At 36.7% G+C, this 15,196-nt stretch overlaps 2 protein-coding genes across 5 annotated transcripts in view; one reads left to right on the top strand and one right to left on the bottom strand.

Moving 5' to 3' along the window:
* The window catches only part of LOC127811021 (V-type proton ATPase subunit c''2-like), a 35,453-nt gene that overhangs the window by 13,909 nt on the left and 6,348 nt on the right, over positions 1-15,196 (bottom strand). The gene's annotated exons all lie outside the window — the stretch shown is intronic.
* The window catches only part of LOC127810934 (pleiotropic drug resistance protein 1-like), a 31,530-nt gene continuing 23,313 nt past the window's right edge, over positions 6,980-15,196 (top strand). Inside the window, exons 1-24 of one of the 3 annotated variants that reach the window (XM_052350561.1) lie at positions 7,027-7,418; positions 8,278-8,398; positions 8,486-8,574; positions 8,658-8,742; positions 8,836-8,995; positions 9,086-9,162; positions 9,285-9,338; positions 9,434-9,524; positions 9,613-9,914; positions 10,026-10,307; positions 10,429-10,745; positions 10,865-11,025; positions 11,146-11,249; positions 11,349-11,505; positions 11,620-11,730; positions 11,811-11,971; positions 12,228-12,560; positions 12,667-12,957; positions 13,054-13,137; positions 13,222-13,355; positions 13,463-13,690; positions 13,791-13,962; positions 14,144-14,398; positions 14,481-14,937. In XM_052350561.1, coding sequence (XP_052206521.1) covers positions 7,093-7,418; positions 8,278-8,398; positions 8,486-8,574; positions 8,658-8,742; positions 8,836-8,995; positions 9,086-9,162; positions 9,285-9,338; positions 9,434-9,524; positions 9,613-9,914; positions 10,026-10,307; positions 10,429-10,745; positions 10,865-11,025; positions 11,146-11,249; positions 11,349-11,505; positions 11,620-11,730; positions 11,811-11,971; positions 12,228-12,560; positions 12,667-12,957; positions 13,054-13,137; positions 13,222-13,355; positions 13,463-13,690; positions 13,791-13,962; positions 14,144-14,398; positions 14,481-14,741 — 4,356 coding nt within the window. In that variant the 5' untranslated portion in view covers positions 7,027-7,092 and the 3' untranslated portion in view covers positions 14,742-14,937. Of the gene's footprint in view, positions 7,419-8,277; positions 8,399-8,485; positions 8,575-8,657; positions 8,743-8,835; positions 8,996-9,085; positions 9,163-9,284; positions 9,339-9,433; positions 9,525-9,612; positions 9,915-10,025; positions 10,308-10,428; positions 10,746-10,864; positions 11,026-11,145; positions 11,250-11,348; positions 11,506-11,619; positions 11,731-11,810; positions 11,972-12,227; positions 12,561-12,666; positions 12,958-13,053; positions 13,138-13,221; positions 13,356-13,462; positions 13,691-13,790; positions 13,963-14,143; positions 14,399-14,480; positions 14,938-15,196 lie in introns of those variants that run through there. The other 2 variants (XM_052350578.1, XM_052350586.1) reach the window with 2 other exon arrangements.

The following is a 15,196-nucleotide window of genomic DNA, read 5'->3' as shown; positions in this document are numbered from 1 at the left end:
ATTGTGAAGGTTCGAGCTCTAAGTTGTAAAGGCTTAATTAGATGGTCCAAAATAATCCAAAGGCACTCCAGTTCCGTGTCCTGTTAGCACAAGATGCTAATTTTTGTTTAAGAAAAGCACTTCAAGACCCTTATAAAATGGATGAAAAAAGGACATGCTATGGGATAAAGCTGTTTCTTTTTTTAATTTTAAAGTTATTTATAGGCCCATTATATATTTTGCATATTAAAACATATCGTGATTAGAAATAAAAAAAAGTTTTATAAATTTGTATTAATGTCAGTGTAACTTTGATGTCATAAAATATATTTTTTTAAAAATCATTATTTATCAAATAACAAAATATAATAACAGCTTACTGTGTAATTTTTTTCTCTTTTTGGTCCTCTTTCCTTTTCTATTTTTCTCCCAATTTTTATAGGTAAACATTATTCTTATTGAGTAGCATTTGTTAAAATCACTAAGATAAGATTGTAATATTTTTCAAACCAAGATATAAAATGATTAAAATAAAACAGAAAAATATTTCAAGATTTATATCAGACTTTTTTTAAAATTTTTTGAAATTCATTGAGAAATTTACTTTTTTTCATATATTTATTAAATACATATGATAAGTATCAAGATAAGTTTTTTTTTTTTTTTTATCAAAATATCCCTATTTACTAAATTCATTCAAAACTGTATTTCAATGTCAACAATAAATTTATGATTAAAATAGTGTTTTATAATTAATGTAAATTGTCAAAAAAATTAAAATTAAAATTTTATTTTTAAATACATATTTAAAAATAAATTCTAAAAATAAATAATTATTGGTGGAATTACAATAACTCTATATAGATAATTAAAAATTACCAAAACATATTTTTATGATAGATAATAAAATATAAAATTGAATAAAATAATTTTAAAAAATTAGTGAAAGGAATTTGTATTAGATGATATATATACGTACATACATATATATAGAGAGAGAGAGAGAAATTTAAATTTTAAAATCGATAAAAAGAGTAATTTTATTTAAATTTTAAAAATTACTAAAACATATGACAATTTAAAAATATATTAAATGATATTAATTATAAAATTTAAATAAATAATTTTTTTAAATCAAGCTTATTGTAAAAATAAAACTTAATAAATTTAAATTATTTTAAAAATGTATTAAATAACCAATAGAATAAGTCAGAATAAATTTTTTTCAGAGAATATCAGATAAGTTTAACAAATATGTTATAAATGATAAATATCCAAAATATTTTGATATTTTTACCTTATATTATGATTAATAAATATTATTTTAATAAAAAGTTATCACTCACTTAAAACCTATATTTAGGCACTTAAGTAACGAAATAGAATAAGTGGTGTGCTTTCTTTAATTTTTATTCTTCATTTTTTTTTCATAAGCTAATTTTTTACCATATCACATTAAATGCACCCCAGCATTATTGTATTTTTATTATAGGAGAAAGATCATATACTTACTTTTTACATTTATTTTCTTAAAAAAATCTATTTGCAATCACCTTTTTTATTCTTGGCGACCACTAAAAATTTACATTTTCCCTTTTACCCTTTGTAGCTACATTAATAATTATTCGCAGCCAAAGTTTTTCAAAAATATCTTCTTTTATTACCATCGCACATAACCACAACCATTCACACACAACCATCCCTGAACACATCCTCAAATCCCAATAACTCGAATCGTCAGCTGGTGTTTATTGACCGACCGTGTGGACGTGGGTGTGGGCCTTTTCTATAAAATTAGAGGTGACATCGTGGTCGCCACCATTACGGTAGATACACACACACATATATATATACACGCATACGTACATACATTTATATATACACACAGAGACATTAGGCATGGCGCCCATACCCCATTTATGGCCCCTGAACCCCAGGGCTTAAGGGTGCTTCAAGACGTCTCTGAACCCTAGGGTTCAAGGACCATTAAGGCACCCCGAACCTTAGCGTTTAGGGCGCCTTTTCGAGGGGCCATGGAGGTGGTTGTCGCCGGCTGGCGTGTAACACCCTACTTTCTTGGGTGTGTTATAATTTGGGACAATTATGGAATAATAATTTTTTTCTTTTAAATATAATATTAAATCATATCATTCCATATATTCATTCCAAAATTTCCATTCATATATCTTTAAAGATAATCATCATACACATCTGTGGATGCATTGGGTTCGTCCCACCTCGGTCACTCAAAGGGTGACTGAGAGGCTCATAAGTGCGATGGAAATCTTGGTTGTCAAAGAGCGATAGCTATGACCTAACCCGTGATTGTGGGCCCATGATAACACGATGTGTGTAATACCCCAAGAGGCCAGAAGAGGGTTGTATTTATCGAGAATAAGTAAGGAAGGAAAAACACCAACTGGATACTTTTTGGGCTGAATGTAAGCAAAGAACTCTCAATTTAAGCATGCTTAACCTGGGGTGATCCAATGATGGGTGACCCCCTGGGAATTTCGCGTAGGCTCATCAGGGTAAGTTGTCTAGGACTTTCCTATCGCTCGATGTAGGGTGTTACGAAAATGTGTGTCAACAACATCTAATGCGGAAGTTAGAATTGAATCTTAACTTTAATATTAACCAATAATAAGATTATACATCATCATTTTTCAAAACGTTCAAAATTCAAAATAGCAAAACTTAAATACATGGGCTATATAAGATACAATCAATTTATCATAAGCTTTGCTAAGTGTCATTTCATGTCCCATTCATTCTCATTTTTGTTACAATCTCCATTTGAAACGTTTGAATATTCCAGGGGGTAAAACTCAAGTTAGATGATGAATCATCTAAGTAAAAAAATAATAAACATATTTCGTGTATGAATGCAAAATGTCATCAACATATTCCAAGTTTCAGTCGACCTCACTCAACTGTTGTTCTCCATTTTTACAACCTTTTTACCAGACCGAGGTGTATGAGTGCACTCTTGGTAAAACAACGGTGCCAGTCCGTAATCCCAAACCCTATACAATGCATGACCAATAATATCATCATGAATGTATGCATATTTAATCATAGCATGTAAATGCAATCTGCATGATATATTCACATCAAGACATGACAACATGATAAAACCATTTACATAAAATCAAGTTTTGGGTCGAACCACTTACATCGAACGTATCTCATAACATCTTGATTCTCGTGCCAGGCTTCTAACGTACTCAATTCGGATCTTCAACATACCATTACCATCATATTTATTCAAGGATATCAATATCCTATTTTTTTCTAAATTTCTCATAATTTTTCTCTATTTTTTCATATTTTTTCTCAATAAATCCAAACTAAATATTTCTCTATAACAATTCATAAAATAATTTTTCTGATTTTCTAAGAAATTTTACTCGCCTTCACTTAACCTCTCAGGCTTCTTCAATATGAGTGTCTTGATCTTGAAACACGTCCCTGAACAATTTCTTGGCCTTGGGCATGCTCTCCTAGCACCAAATTAATTTTCAAAATTTACTGAGATTTTTTAGAGACTTTTTCCATATTTTTCTTCCTTTTTCTTTTCTTTTTCTTTTTTCTTCATTCTTCTTCCTCCCCTGCTTCTCCTTCCTGCGCACAACACCTGAGCATACCGCCGGCCACCTGCTACCTGGACTCCGCCAACCGCCACCTCGCCCAATCCTGCCATCGCCGGTCGCTCCTCATTACCATGCGAGCGCTTCCATCGACAGCAACCATCGCGGTCTTTAGCACTAGCCGCCCCTGCGAGCAACCCCGTTGTTGGAACCCCCCACCATGGCCAACCACCAATGAGCACCACCACGAACTTGTTGGCCGCGACCCCATCTCCGTTCGCCTCCACGTGCACCACTGTGGGTTTGTCGCCCTGTTGCTGCTGCTTTGTTTCGCGTCGGCCATGATTATCCCCGCTACTGCTGCTTCCAACCTCCTGTGGCCACCCATGATGATCGACCATTTCCAACTCAGCTTTCTCTCCTTCGAGCTCTACTCTCTCTCGATCTCTCACAACTCTCGGCCAAGCTCTCACGAGCTCTCTCTACTTAAATCTCAAGAAATGGGGCATTGTTGCCCGCATGGGCAGCTCAGCTAGGGGCACAAAGTGCCTCCAAGGTGAAGTTTGGGACAAGAAATGGGGCATTGTTGAAGCCTTGGTCCCCAAACACGCAAGTACACATAACTATAAATATTATACATTTGCCCACTATAACTCCTTTTAATTTTACTTACGGATTTTATTAATTGCCATTGACCCTCCAAGACCTTAAATTAATTACCATCAAGCTCTCAGATTCTTGATTTCCACAAAATTAATTAATGAGAGTTACTCGATAAATTTGATTTCATCCTTGCGCTTTCACGGGACCCTTGTTTCGTCCCGAAACCACTTAAGGGTTAATCTTTATGCAAAATCGAAGTCCCTTCAAAGTTCTGTTGACTTTCCCAAAATCCGCTACGATGATTCAATTTTTCAGTTTAAATCGAAGTTATACAAAAAATTATCTCGATTCCGATTTCTTTTAATATTATAAATCCTATCTCGAGACGCTCATTAAGACTATATCATTTTCCTTAGATAATTACACTCCGGGGCACTCCCTGTAGTCGATTCGGTACTGATAATTATAAAAAATATACTTAAACCTCTAATTTTTTGATAATTTTACCTATGACCCAAGTTAAAATTACTTTTGAGCTCTTTAAAAAATTCGATATATTACATGGCAGTCTCTGCGGGCAGGTATCCACTGCCAATTGTGTGCATATGTATGTGTGTATATATATATATGTGTATATCTGTGTATGTATTCGGATGCATCATCTTCTACTCTATGGCTATATTTTTATTTTATTATTATTTTTTTTTGGTCTTCGCCCTATCATGAATAGGCAATCACGTATGGTGGTTGGACGGTCAATGCGTATGGTGGTTGACTATCAATTTATTAAAAGAGAAAATAATTGCAATAAAAAGGTATAAATGAACTTTCAAATAAAGATACCTCAGGTATACTTAGGTGAGTGTGAATAGAAGTTCCTTATCTCATAATTATAAATTATACTTGAACTGTCTTTCTCGTTACCACAAGCACATGTACATGTGTTGCAATCTTCAGCTCTGAGGATTGCATGGTCCAAAAATTGACCATGCGTTCCATTCCCTTCGGTTACGTAATCCCATGCGTTCCATTCCTTTCGGAAACGTTAAAAAATACTTTGAAGGAATTGCGGACACGACAAGAACGACTACCTCCTCCAGGCTATACCTTAAATGTCAGCAATGACGCAAGCAACCGTTGAATGCTAATTTTGACTTCAAAAAATTTAATCACCTTCCCTACCCTTAAATTAATCCTGAAAATTGCTATTTTTAGACAAAAATGTATTGAGAATTATATTATATATATATATTTATTAAAATATATATGACAAATACCTTTCTTATTGTATTAATTCTCTCTCTTTTTGTGTTTGATATGAAATTCTATTTTATTCTCCACCTCAAGTTTATAATACATGGGCTAGCAAGGGAGCTAGAACATATATCCATCTTCTTATATTTGTTTATATCAAACAAATATTATCTTACATAATATGAACAAAATAACATTTTTTTTCCGAATATGATAACTTAAAAAGGTGGAGATGTGATTGACACCCAAGAAAAAGGAAATAGAAAATCTTCCTTCATTCATTCAAAATGTAAATTTAATTTGTTCCCAAAACACATGTCAAATGGTTGAATTATGATAAGTTGGAATTCGTATTAATAAGTTATGGGCTGAATTCGATTCTTTATTTTACGTAATGAGACAAAATCTTCACATGCGATTTATCTTCTCTATCAAAATTGAAGGTACGAGCAACGAGAGAGCGCACAAAAATAATAATTCAAAAATATAGATTTAATTTGTTCCACTTATTAGAATCTCACCCATTAAAGTAGACGAAGAAGCCTATATCAAGCTACAACTAATTTTTCTTTCATAATCAAATAAATTGCTAGGATTACTTTTTATAAGGAGGATCAATCCGACGAGTCGAGGGAGATTAAGAATTAATAGTCAAGAAGTACGGAATTATTTTTCTTTTTACGAGCATTTATTTTAGGATAATAATGTGATGAATGACGTTATTTATCAAAATGTTATTTTTTTCTTTTTAGAATATAACTCTCTTTTAAGATAAAATTATAAAATTAATGCACAAGCCGCACGTGACTAACTAACTTTTGTTTAATAAATTATTTCTAAAACTAATTGTTGGTTTTTTAAGTTGAATTTTGAGTTGGAATAATGTTGAATGGGCCATTGACCCATTGCGAGAAGATTGCGCCCAAACGGCTAACTATATATCACGGCCAGCTTGGCATAAAAAAAATTCAAATCTAGCCAAATCAGACTGTTGCAGTATCTTTGACACAGATTTTGCTACTTTGGGAGTGAGGCTGACCTACAATCTTACGAACGAAGATGATATATCGCAATATATATCATTCACTTCATTCTTTTTCACACCTTCTCTTATACTTATCCTTCTTCTCATCACGAACCTTGAATTTTTATTTTTCTTACACGTGGCTAACCACCCGATTTATACATCATTTTATTAATATAAGTATATATATTAATTTGATAATATATCTAAATTTCATTAGAATTATTTTATTGATACATTTAAGATTTATCTATTAAAATTTTTCATTAATGTGTCTCGTTATAATTATTTTAATAGAACTTTTCAAAAATTTTGTCTTATTAAATTTATCTGTTAAGATACTTTATCATTGTAACTCATTAAAATTATTTTATTAAAATATTTTTTTTAAATTATATTTTATAAAACACTTAAATTTAAATTTGTTTATTAGGGCACTGAATTTTCTCTGATGATTGTGAGTTGCAGTTTCGCCACCTCATCTTGAGTCTGATCAGAACTTCACAATTCAAACGTTGAATCATCCTTAACAAAGTCGAATTCCACTTGGATTTTGCAGCCTGAATATGCCATCAAACCAACCTCTCCTCCAATAAAAACCCATCTGTTCTTGAGCTATCAAGAGATTCAAGCATTCCGGGAATGGAGAGTTCCGATCACATATTCAAAGTGAATAGCATAAGATTGAGCAACTCCAACATATGGAAGAACAATGACCGGGACGTTTTCTCGAGGTCTTCTAGGGAAGAAGACGACGAGGACGCGCTGAAATGGGCGGCTCTGGAGAAGCTTCCCACCTTTACGAGGCTGAGGAAAGGGATTCTGGCCGAAGAAGAAGGGCAGCTCAGGGAAATCGACGTCACGAAGCTAGGGCCGCTCGAGAGGAAGAATGTGCTGGAGAGGCTTGTGAGGATTGCAGAGGAGGATAATGAGGACTTCTTGTTGAAGCTCAAGGAAAGAATGGACAGGTGAGTTTGGAAAAATCAAGAAAAAAAAAACACTCAAGTTTGGATTGTATTTAGCTAAGGTTGCTCCTTTGTGAATTGAGAGTTATCTAAACAGTCTCTGTGCAAAGCAAGGATAAGGTTACCTAAAAAGACAACTCTCCGAAACTTTCACAAAGCAAGGAAGCTCGCCCGCTTTTTTTTTTTTTTTTGGTCTGGGTTGATTGGTGAGTTGGGTTTCTTGTGTTTTTCCTCTGTTCTTGGGAGCTTTTTTATGGAGACCTTACTTGCTTTGGTTTCTAGCTGTTGTTTTGGTAATTTATCTTGCTTCCAGTGAACTGACCTGGGCTGTTTGTGAAGTTGGGTTTCATGTGTTTTATAATTGCTTACTTTGACTTTGCCCACTCTTCAAAAATTAGTCATAAGTCCTGTAGAACTGATCTGGGTCTTTTTTTTTTTTTTTTTTTTGTAAATTTGGGTTCATGTGTTTTTTGAATTTACTTACTTTGGCTTTGCCTGCCCTTCAAAAATTGGTCTTAATTTCTGTAAAACTTATCTAGTCTTTTTTTTTTTTTTTGTGAATTTGGGGTTTATGTGTTTTATGAATTACTTACTTTGGTTTTGCCTGCTCTTCAAAACTTGGTCTTAATTCCTGTAAAACTGATCCGGGTTATTTGTAAAGTTGGGTTCATGTGTTCTATGAATGAATTATTTTGGGTTTTCCTGTTCTTCAAAAAATAGTCTTAATTCCAGTAAAAATGATCTGGGTTGTTTGTAAATTGGGTGTTTCTTTATGTTTTTCCTTCGTTCTTGGAAGCACTTTTGCTTTTTCTCCTTTGGTGAGCTAATTTGGCTTTTCCCTGGTCTCTGAAAATTGGTACAGAGTTGGAATTGATATTCCCACAATCGAAGTCCGGTTCGAGCATCTAAATGTTGAAGCAGAAGCTTATACCGGCAGTAGAGCACTGCCAACAGTTCTCAATTTCGTAATCAATATGATAGAGGTACATTATCTCTTTTGATATCAAAGAGACCATATATTTTTTTAATTGAAAATTAACCTTCCAAAACTGTGTTTTATCTTTGTGAAGGGCTCCTTGAATTATCTGCATATTCTTCCTAGTAGGAAGAAAGCATTCACAATCCTTAATGATGTTAGTGGAATCATCAAGCCGGGCAGGTAAGAAGTGAAAAACATTGACACGACATATTCTGAATTCATCCCGTTCGGTTTTGAGTACATCGAACCATTTTGATCTGCAGGATGACCTTGCTTTTAGGTCCACCAAGTTCTGGAAAGACTACCTTGCTGCTAGGTTTGGCCGGGAAACTTGATCCGGATCTAAAAGTAAGAGAATACGATTTGGATTCTTGACAGGTGCATTATCTATTCTTAGTTCTTACGAAAATGAACTGAAAAAAAAAAAAAAAAAAATTGCAGGTTTCGGGAAGAGTAACATACAATGGGCATGGAATGAATGAGTTTGTTCCACAGAGGACATCGGCTTATATAAGTCAACATGATGTTCATATAGGAGAAATGACAGTGAGAGAAACATTGTCTTTTTCAGCAAGATGTCAAGGGGTTGGAGGCCGTTACGGTCAGTTAATTCTCCCATATCAGTATTAGCTTGTAAATATTTATGGAGGGCTTGAATCATATGGTTCAAAATTTGGAAAAAAATATGCAGAAATGCTGAAAGAGTTGAATAGGAGGGAGAAGGAAGCAAACATTAAGCCGGATGCAGATCTTGATGTATATATGAAGGTAACTGAATGGCTGAGTTTTTTTGGGGGGGGGGAGATAGAAAGCATTTCTCCGAACTTAATTAATTCTTGTGAATTCTTTCACTTTTTATAGTATCTAACTGTAGTCTTGTAATCATTCAGGCAATATCAATTGAGGGGCAGAAGACCAATGCAGTCACAGACTATGTTCTTAAGGTGCTTTTTCAAAAATTCAACTGAGCTGCTGAGAAGTCTTGGGAAATTAATCGTGCAAAACTCTTTATATCTGTTCTGGTTTTCTAAATTCACAGATTCTGGGACTGGAAATTTGTGCTGACACTATGGTGGGTGACAACATGATGCGAGGCATTTCTGGTGGGCAGAAAAAACGAGTCACTACAGGTAAAAAGACACGGAGAGCAGATTTTGAAAACAAAACAAAATGGCACTAAAAAGGAACGCTTAAGAAATTTGATCGAATGTGAAACAGGGGAGATGCTAGTTGGACCGTCAAGAGCACTCTTCATGGACGAGATATCAACTGGCCTGGACAGTTCTACGACTTTTCAGATTGTGAACTCGCTCAAGCAGATAGTTCACATCCTTCAAGGAACTTGTGTTATCTCCCTTCTTCAGCCGGCACCAGAAACTTACGACTTGTTTGATGACATAATTCTCCTCTCAGATGGCCAAGTTGTATACCAAGGCCCCCGTAAAAATGTGCTAGAGTTCTTTGAACACATGGGATTCAAGTGTCCAGAAAGGAAAGGAGTTGCAGACTTTCTTCAAGAAGTAATTTCTCTATCCTAAACTCAAAATGTTTCCTTTATTATTTTCCAAGAATTCTCTTCATGGTTTAGCTGTAACTGGAATCTGAACTCATGTGTTCTGTGCAAATGACAGGTTACATCCAGGAAAGATCAAGAGCAGTACTGGATGCGGAGAGACGAGCCTTACCGTTTTGTAACTGTCAAGGAATTTGCAGAAGCATTTCAGTCGTTTCCTGTTGGCATGAAACTGGGCGATGAACTTGCTGTCCCGTTTGACAAGTCCAAAAACCACCCTGCAGCTTTAACAACTAATAAGTATGGTACCAGCAACAAGCAACTGTTTAAAGCTCTCGTATCCAGGGAGTTTTTGCTCATGAAGAGGAACTCATTTGTATACATATTCAAGATGACTCAAGTGAGTAAACATTGGTGGATAACTCCGGGAGTTTTCTGCTGAGTTCACAGAATGCTTACAGTAGAAAATGGTTGAGAAAATTCAAACTATTGATTTCTTTTTTTTGGGTCTCTTTTTTCAGCTTGTTATAGTGGCATTGATTGCAATGACAGTATTTCTACGGACAAAGATGCACAAGAGAAACGTAACAGATGGTAGAATTTACAATGGTGCTCTGTTCTTTACGATCATGGTGCTCATGTTTAATGGCTTCGCAGAGATGGCCTTGACCATCCTGAAACTTCCCGTCTTTTACAAGCACAGAGATCTTCTTTTTTTCCCTGCTTGGGCCTATGCTTTACCTTCATGGATCCTCAAGATCCCGTTATCAGTTGTAGAAGTCGGCCTTTGGGTGTTCTCAACTTATTATGTCATAGGCTTTGATCCATTTGTTGGAAGGTAAGATACATACAACTCTTTTAACTTTCAGGCTTCGGTTCAACATTTTCATTTTGTGACCTTATAGCATTTTTATTTTTCTCTTGACAAGTAAAAACCGATTGGTTTATTAATGCCAGGCTGTTCAAAATGTACCTCCTGCTCCTTTTGCTTAACCAGACAGCTGCTGCACTGTTTCGACTCATTGGATCTGTAGGCCGTAACATGATTGTGGCAAATGTGTGTGGTTCTTTTATATTACTTACAGTTCTTTCCTTGGGAGGATTTATCTTGTCGAAAGGTAAGGGAAGTGAAAAAAGAAATTGGCATGCAGCGGAGTACCCATATGATTGCACACTTGTATTTTCTTGTCATTTTCGTCCTATAATTTTAATTGTAAGAACTACCTTCTCTCCTTCAGACAATATAAAGAAGTGGTGGATATGGGGTTATTGGATATCGCCATTGATGTATGGGCAGAACGCTATCGCTGTGAATGTATTTCTTGGGCACTCCTGGAGCAAAGTAAGCCTAACCTTTAATGAAGTTGGACTGTAAAGAATTTGAGTTAAGATTATCTGAAACTAACATATATATCTATATATATATATATTTGCATTATAGGTTCTTCCAAATTCCAATGAAACATTAGGAGTATCTGTGTTGAAGTCTCGCGGTATGTTCACAGAAGCACGCTGGTACTGGATTGGAGTAGGAGCTCTGATTGGTTACATTTTCCTGTTCAATGGCCTTTTCATTCTGGCACTTACATATCTCAACCGTAAGTAACCAATGTATACGTTTTGAATTTTGAACGATTTAATATTTTACGTTCACAATGCCAGCTCAAGTTTCTTTGGATTAAACTTCTACTAAAAAAGTCAGTTTGATGCAGCATTTGGGAAGCCACAGGCCGTTCTGCCTGAAGAAGAGACCTCGACTGAGAGAAGTGTTGGCAAAGCTGGACAGTCCATCGAGCTATCATCAAGGGGAAAAAGCTCTTCGGGTAACTCAAATGTTCTCTTCTTACAAATTTCCAATTTGGCAGTTTGTAGCCATTCACGTTCTTGTTTTGTAATTCTGCAGAAAAGGGAGATGAGAATCAAGGAAGTGCAGCATCGATGTCTTCAAGAGTAAGCAGCAGCATTAGTGAAGCTACCCAGAAGAGAAAGCAGGGAATGATTTTACCTTTCCAACCCCTTTCCATTGCTTTTGAAGATATCAGATACTCGGTAGACATGCCTCAGGTATCGTCAATTTTGTGGTCAAGTTGATATAACAGTTGTTTAAATTCAAGACGCAGGATGAAATCCTAGATTATGCAATAAACATTTCTAACAATGCTTACGCTTTGGGTTCTCATTTAAATTCATTCTCAACATAGTCTCCAAATTCAAAAGCAGAACTCTTATCTTCGCAAACTTGAGAACTAACTCATGGGCCACCAGTGTCTGCATTGCTGACCAGCTTGGACTAGTACTGAATTGGTTCCTGGAATTGCAGGAAATGAAAACTCTAGGCATGGCTGAGGATCGGCTAGAACTTCTGAAAGGTGTCAGTGGTGCTTTTCGGCCTGGAGTTCTTACAGCTCTAATGGGTGTTAGTGGGGCTGGTAAGACTACTCTGATGGATGTCTTGGCTGGTAGGAAAACAGGCGGATACATTGAAGGAAGGATCATGATCTCAGGATATCCAAAGAAGCAAGAAACATTTGCTCGGGTATCTGGATACTGTGAGCAAACCGATATCCATTCTCCTCATGTTACAGTTTATGAGTCCTTGGAGTATTCTGCATGGCTTCGGTTGTCTCCTGAAGTTGATGCTGCCACCAAGAAGGTGAGTGAGTCCTGATCGTTTGAATCAAACACAAGCATGCACAATACTTTATATTCTATTTAGGCATGTTAAACCACTGGTTCTAAACCTAAAGGATCAACGGCAGATGTTTGTTGACGAGGTGATGGAGCTCGTTGAGCTGACCTCATTAAGGAATGCACTCGTTGGATTGCCCGGTGTCAATGGTCTTTCCACTGAACAACGAAAGAGGCTGACAATTGCAGTTGAGCTTGTAGCCAACCCCTCCATAATATTTATGGACGAGCCAACCTCAGGTCTCGATGCCAGAGCTGCTGCAATAGTGATGAGAACAGTGAGAAACACAGTGGACACAGGGCGAACTGTGGTGTGCACCATCCACCAGCCAAGCATTGACATATTTGATGCTTTTGATGAGGTAGGTTTCTTCCTTTCTAAGGATCCAAATTCCAATTGCTTAATCTAGTTTCTGCTTTCTTAAGAGAACTAAAGAACCACCATTTTGGAAATGCAGCTGCTGCTTCTGAAAAGGGGAGGAGAAGAAATCTACGTTGGTCCATTAGGCCGCCAATCTTCCCATCTGATCAAATACTTCCAAGTAAGGCTGTTGTAGACTTCAGATCATTCGAAATTTCACATTTCTTATCAAGTACTAATTACTACTCCGGTTTATTTCAATTAGGGAGTCAATGGAGTTAGTAAGATTAAAGATGGATATAATCCCGCAACCTGGATGTTGGAGGTGACTTCACTTGCACAAGAATCAATTCTTGGGGTTAACTTTGCCGAAGTCTACAAAAACTCAGAACTACACAGGTATGGGCATCTTACATGCTCAAAACAAAGTTTTGAGATGCGATAACCATCCGTAAGTTTAAACCATTTCCCAGCTAGATGTTAACTCTGAATGTTGATTCAATCAGGAGAAACAAAGAGCTAATCAAGGAACTCAGCACCCCTCCCCCGGATTCGCAGGATCTCTACTTCCCCACCCAATTTTCCCAATCTTTCTTCACCCAGTGTATGGCATGCCTGTGGAAACAGCGCTTGTCCTACTGGCGAAACCCGCCCTACACTGCCGTGAGATTCTTGTTTACAACCTGCATAGCTCTGATGTTCGGGACAATGTTCTGGGATCTTGGCACGCGAAGGTACATCCTGACAAGAAAGCCATAATCATGGCTTCCAACTCTTGACATTCTATAACAGATTGAGGGTTCTTAGACTGATTCAATTGCTATGGAATTGCAGGAAAAAGTCACAAGACATCTTTAATGCAATGGGTTCCATGTATGCTGCTGTCCTCTTTCTCGGAGTGCTAAATGCCAGTTCCGTCCAGCCGGTAGTCGCCATAGAGAGAACCGTCTTTTACAGGGAAAGAGCGGCCGGAATGTACTCAGCTTTGCCATATGCTTTTGGTCAGGTAGTTCAACCAAAGTCCTTTCCTACAAGAGAAACTGTAAAAACGTTAACAGGGTCTTTACTCCAGTGGAATTGGACCTGCTAAAAACTGAAAGTTCTGTCGAAAGGGCCCCCCCCCCCCCAACAGCTCTCACAGTTATCCCGACATGTTTCAGCAACTTATCGCGAGTAATTGTTTGCAGGTTGCCATTGAGCTGCCATACGTATTGGTTCAGACGGTCATATATGGAGTCCTGGTTTACGCGATGATAGGGTTTGAATGGACAGCCGCCAAGTTCTTCTGGTACCTCTTCTTCATGTACTTCACCTTGCTGTACTTCACATACTACGGGATGATGACAGTGGCTGTAACTCCAAACCAGAACATAGCTTCCATAGTCTCCTCTGCGTTCTACGGAATATGGAACCTTTTCTCTGGATTCATCATTCCTAAGACAGTAAGTAGTTCTCTACTCATCTTCACAAGCCCAAACTAGAAACGGGTTCTAAAAACATGCTGCTTTTGTTTTGTGTGAACAGAGGATTCCGGTGTGGTGGAAGTGGTACTACTACATCTGCCCTTTCTCCTGGACTCTCTATGGCTTGGTTACTTCACAGTTCGGAGACATCAAGCATAGGATTGACGACACCGGCGGGACAGTCGAGGAATTCGTGTCAGACTACTTCGACTTCGATCACGACTTCTTGGGATACGTGGCCCTCATCATCGTCGGGATACCCGTCCTCTTCGGTTTCATCTTTGCCTTCTCAATCAGGGCATTTAACTTCCAGACAAGATGAGGAGTGAACGGTCAAAATGAGAGCGTCTATCTTATTCTCTTTTATGGATTTTCTTGTTCCTTTTCTCATCTGGTTATCTTCTTCTTGCAGTAAGACGTGACAAGTTTGAGACCATTTAATATTAATTCATCTGTATGCATGTGTCGAATAGGTGTAAAAATGACAAAAAAGAAGAATCCGATCAGTTATTTGAATACATGTCTTCTCTTGTACTGAAATATCAACAGCAGCAACTCCTTACAAGCCTTTGGATTTATTAGCAAATATAATAACACAATACCAAAGTAAGTAGGGCCTGACCGGACAAAGTAAAAATAAAGTTGTCAAAAGAACAATAAGAAATAGGTATTGAACGTGTCAGTAACTAAATCTGAGGCCTAGAATTAGGCTGGAACAACATAAAAATCAAGGTCAAGAAAACATAATATCAAAATGTTATACAGCCGCATATGTTA

Source organism: Diospyros lotus, chromosome 1 (assembly GCF_014633365.1).
Source record: "Diospyros lotus cultivar Yz01 chromosome 1, ASM1463336v1, whole genome shotgun sequence".
NCBI lineage: Eukaryota > Viridiplantae > Streptophyta > Magnoliopsida > Ericales > Ebenaceae > Diospyros > Diospyros lotus.
The sequence above is the reverse complement of the archived record's forward strand: the minus strand, read 5'-3'. Positions and strand labels throughout refer to the sequence as shown.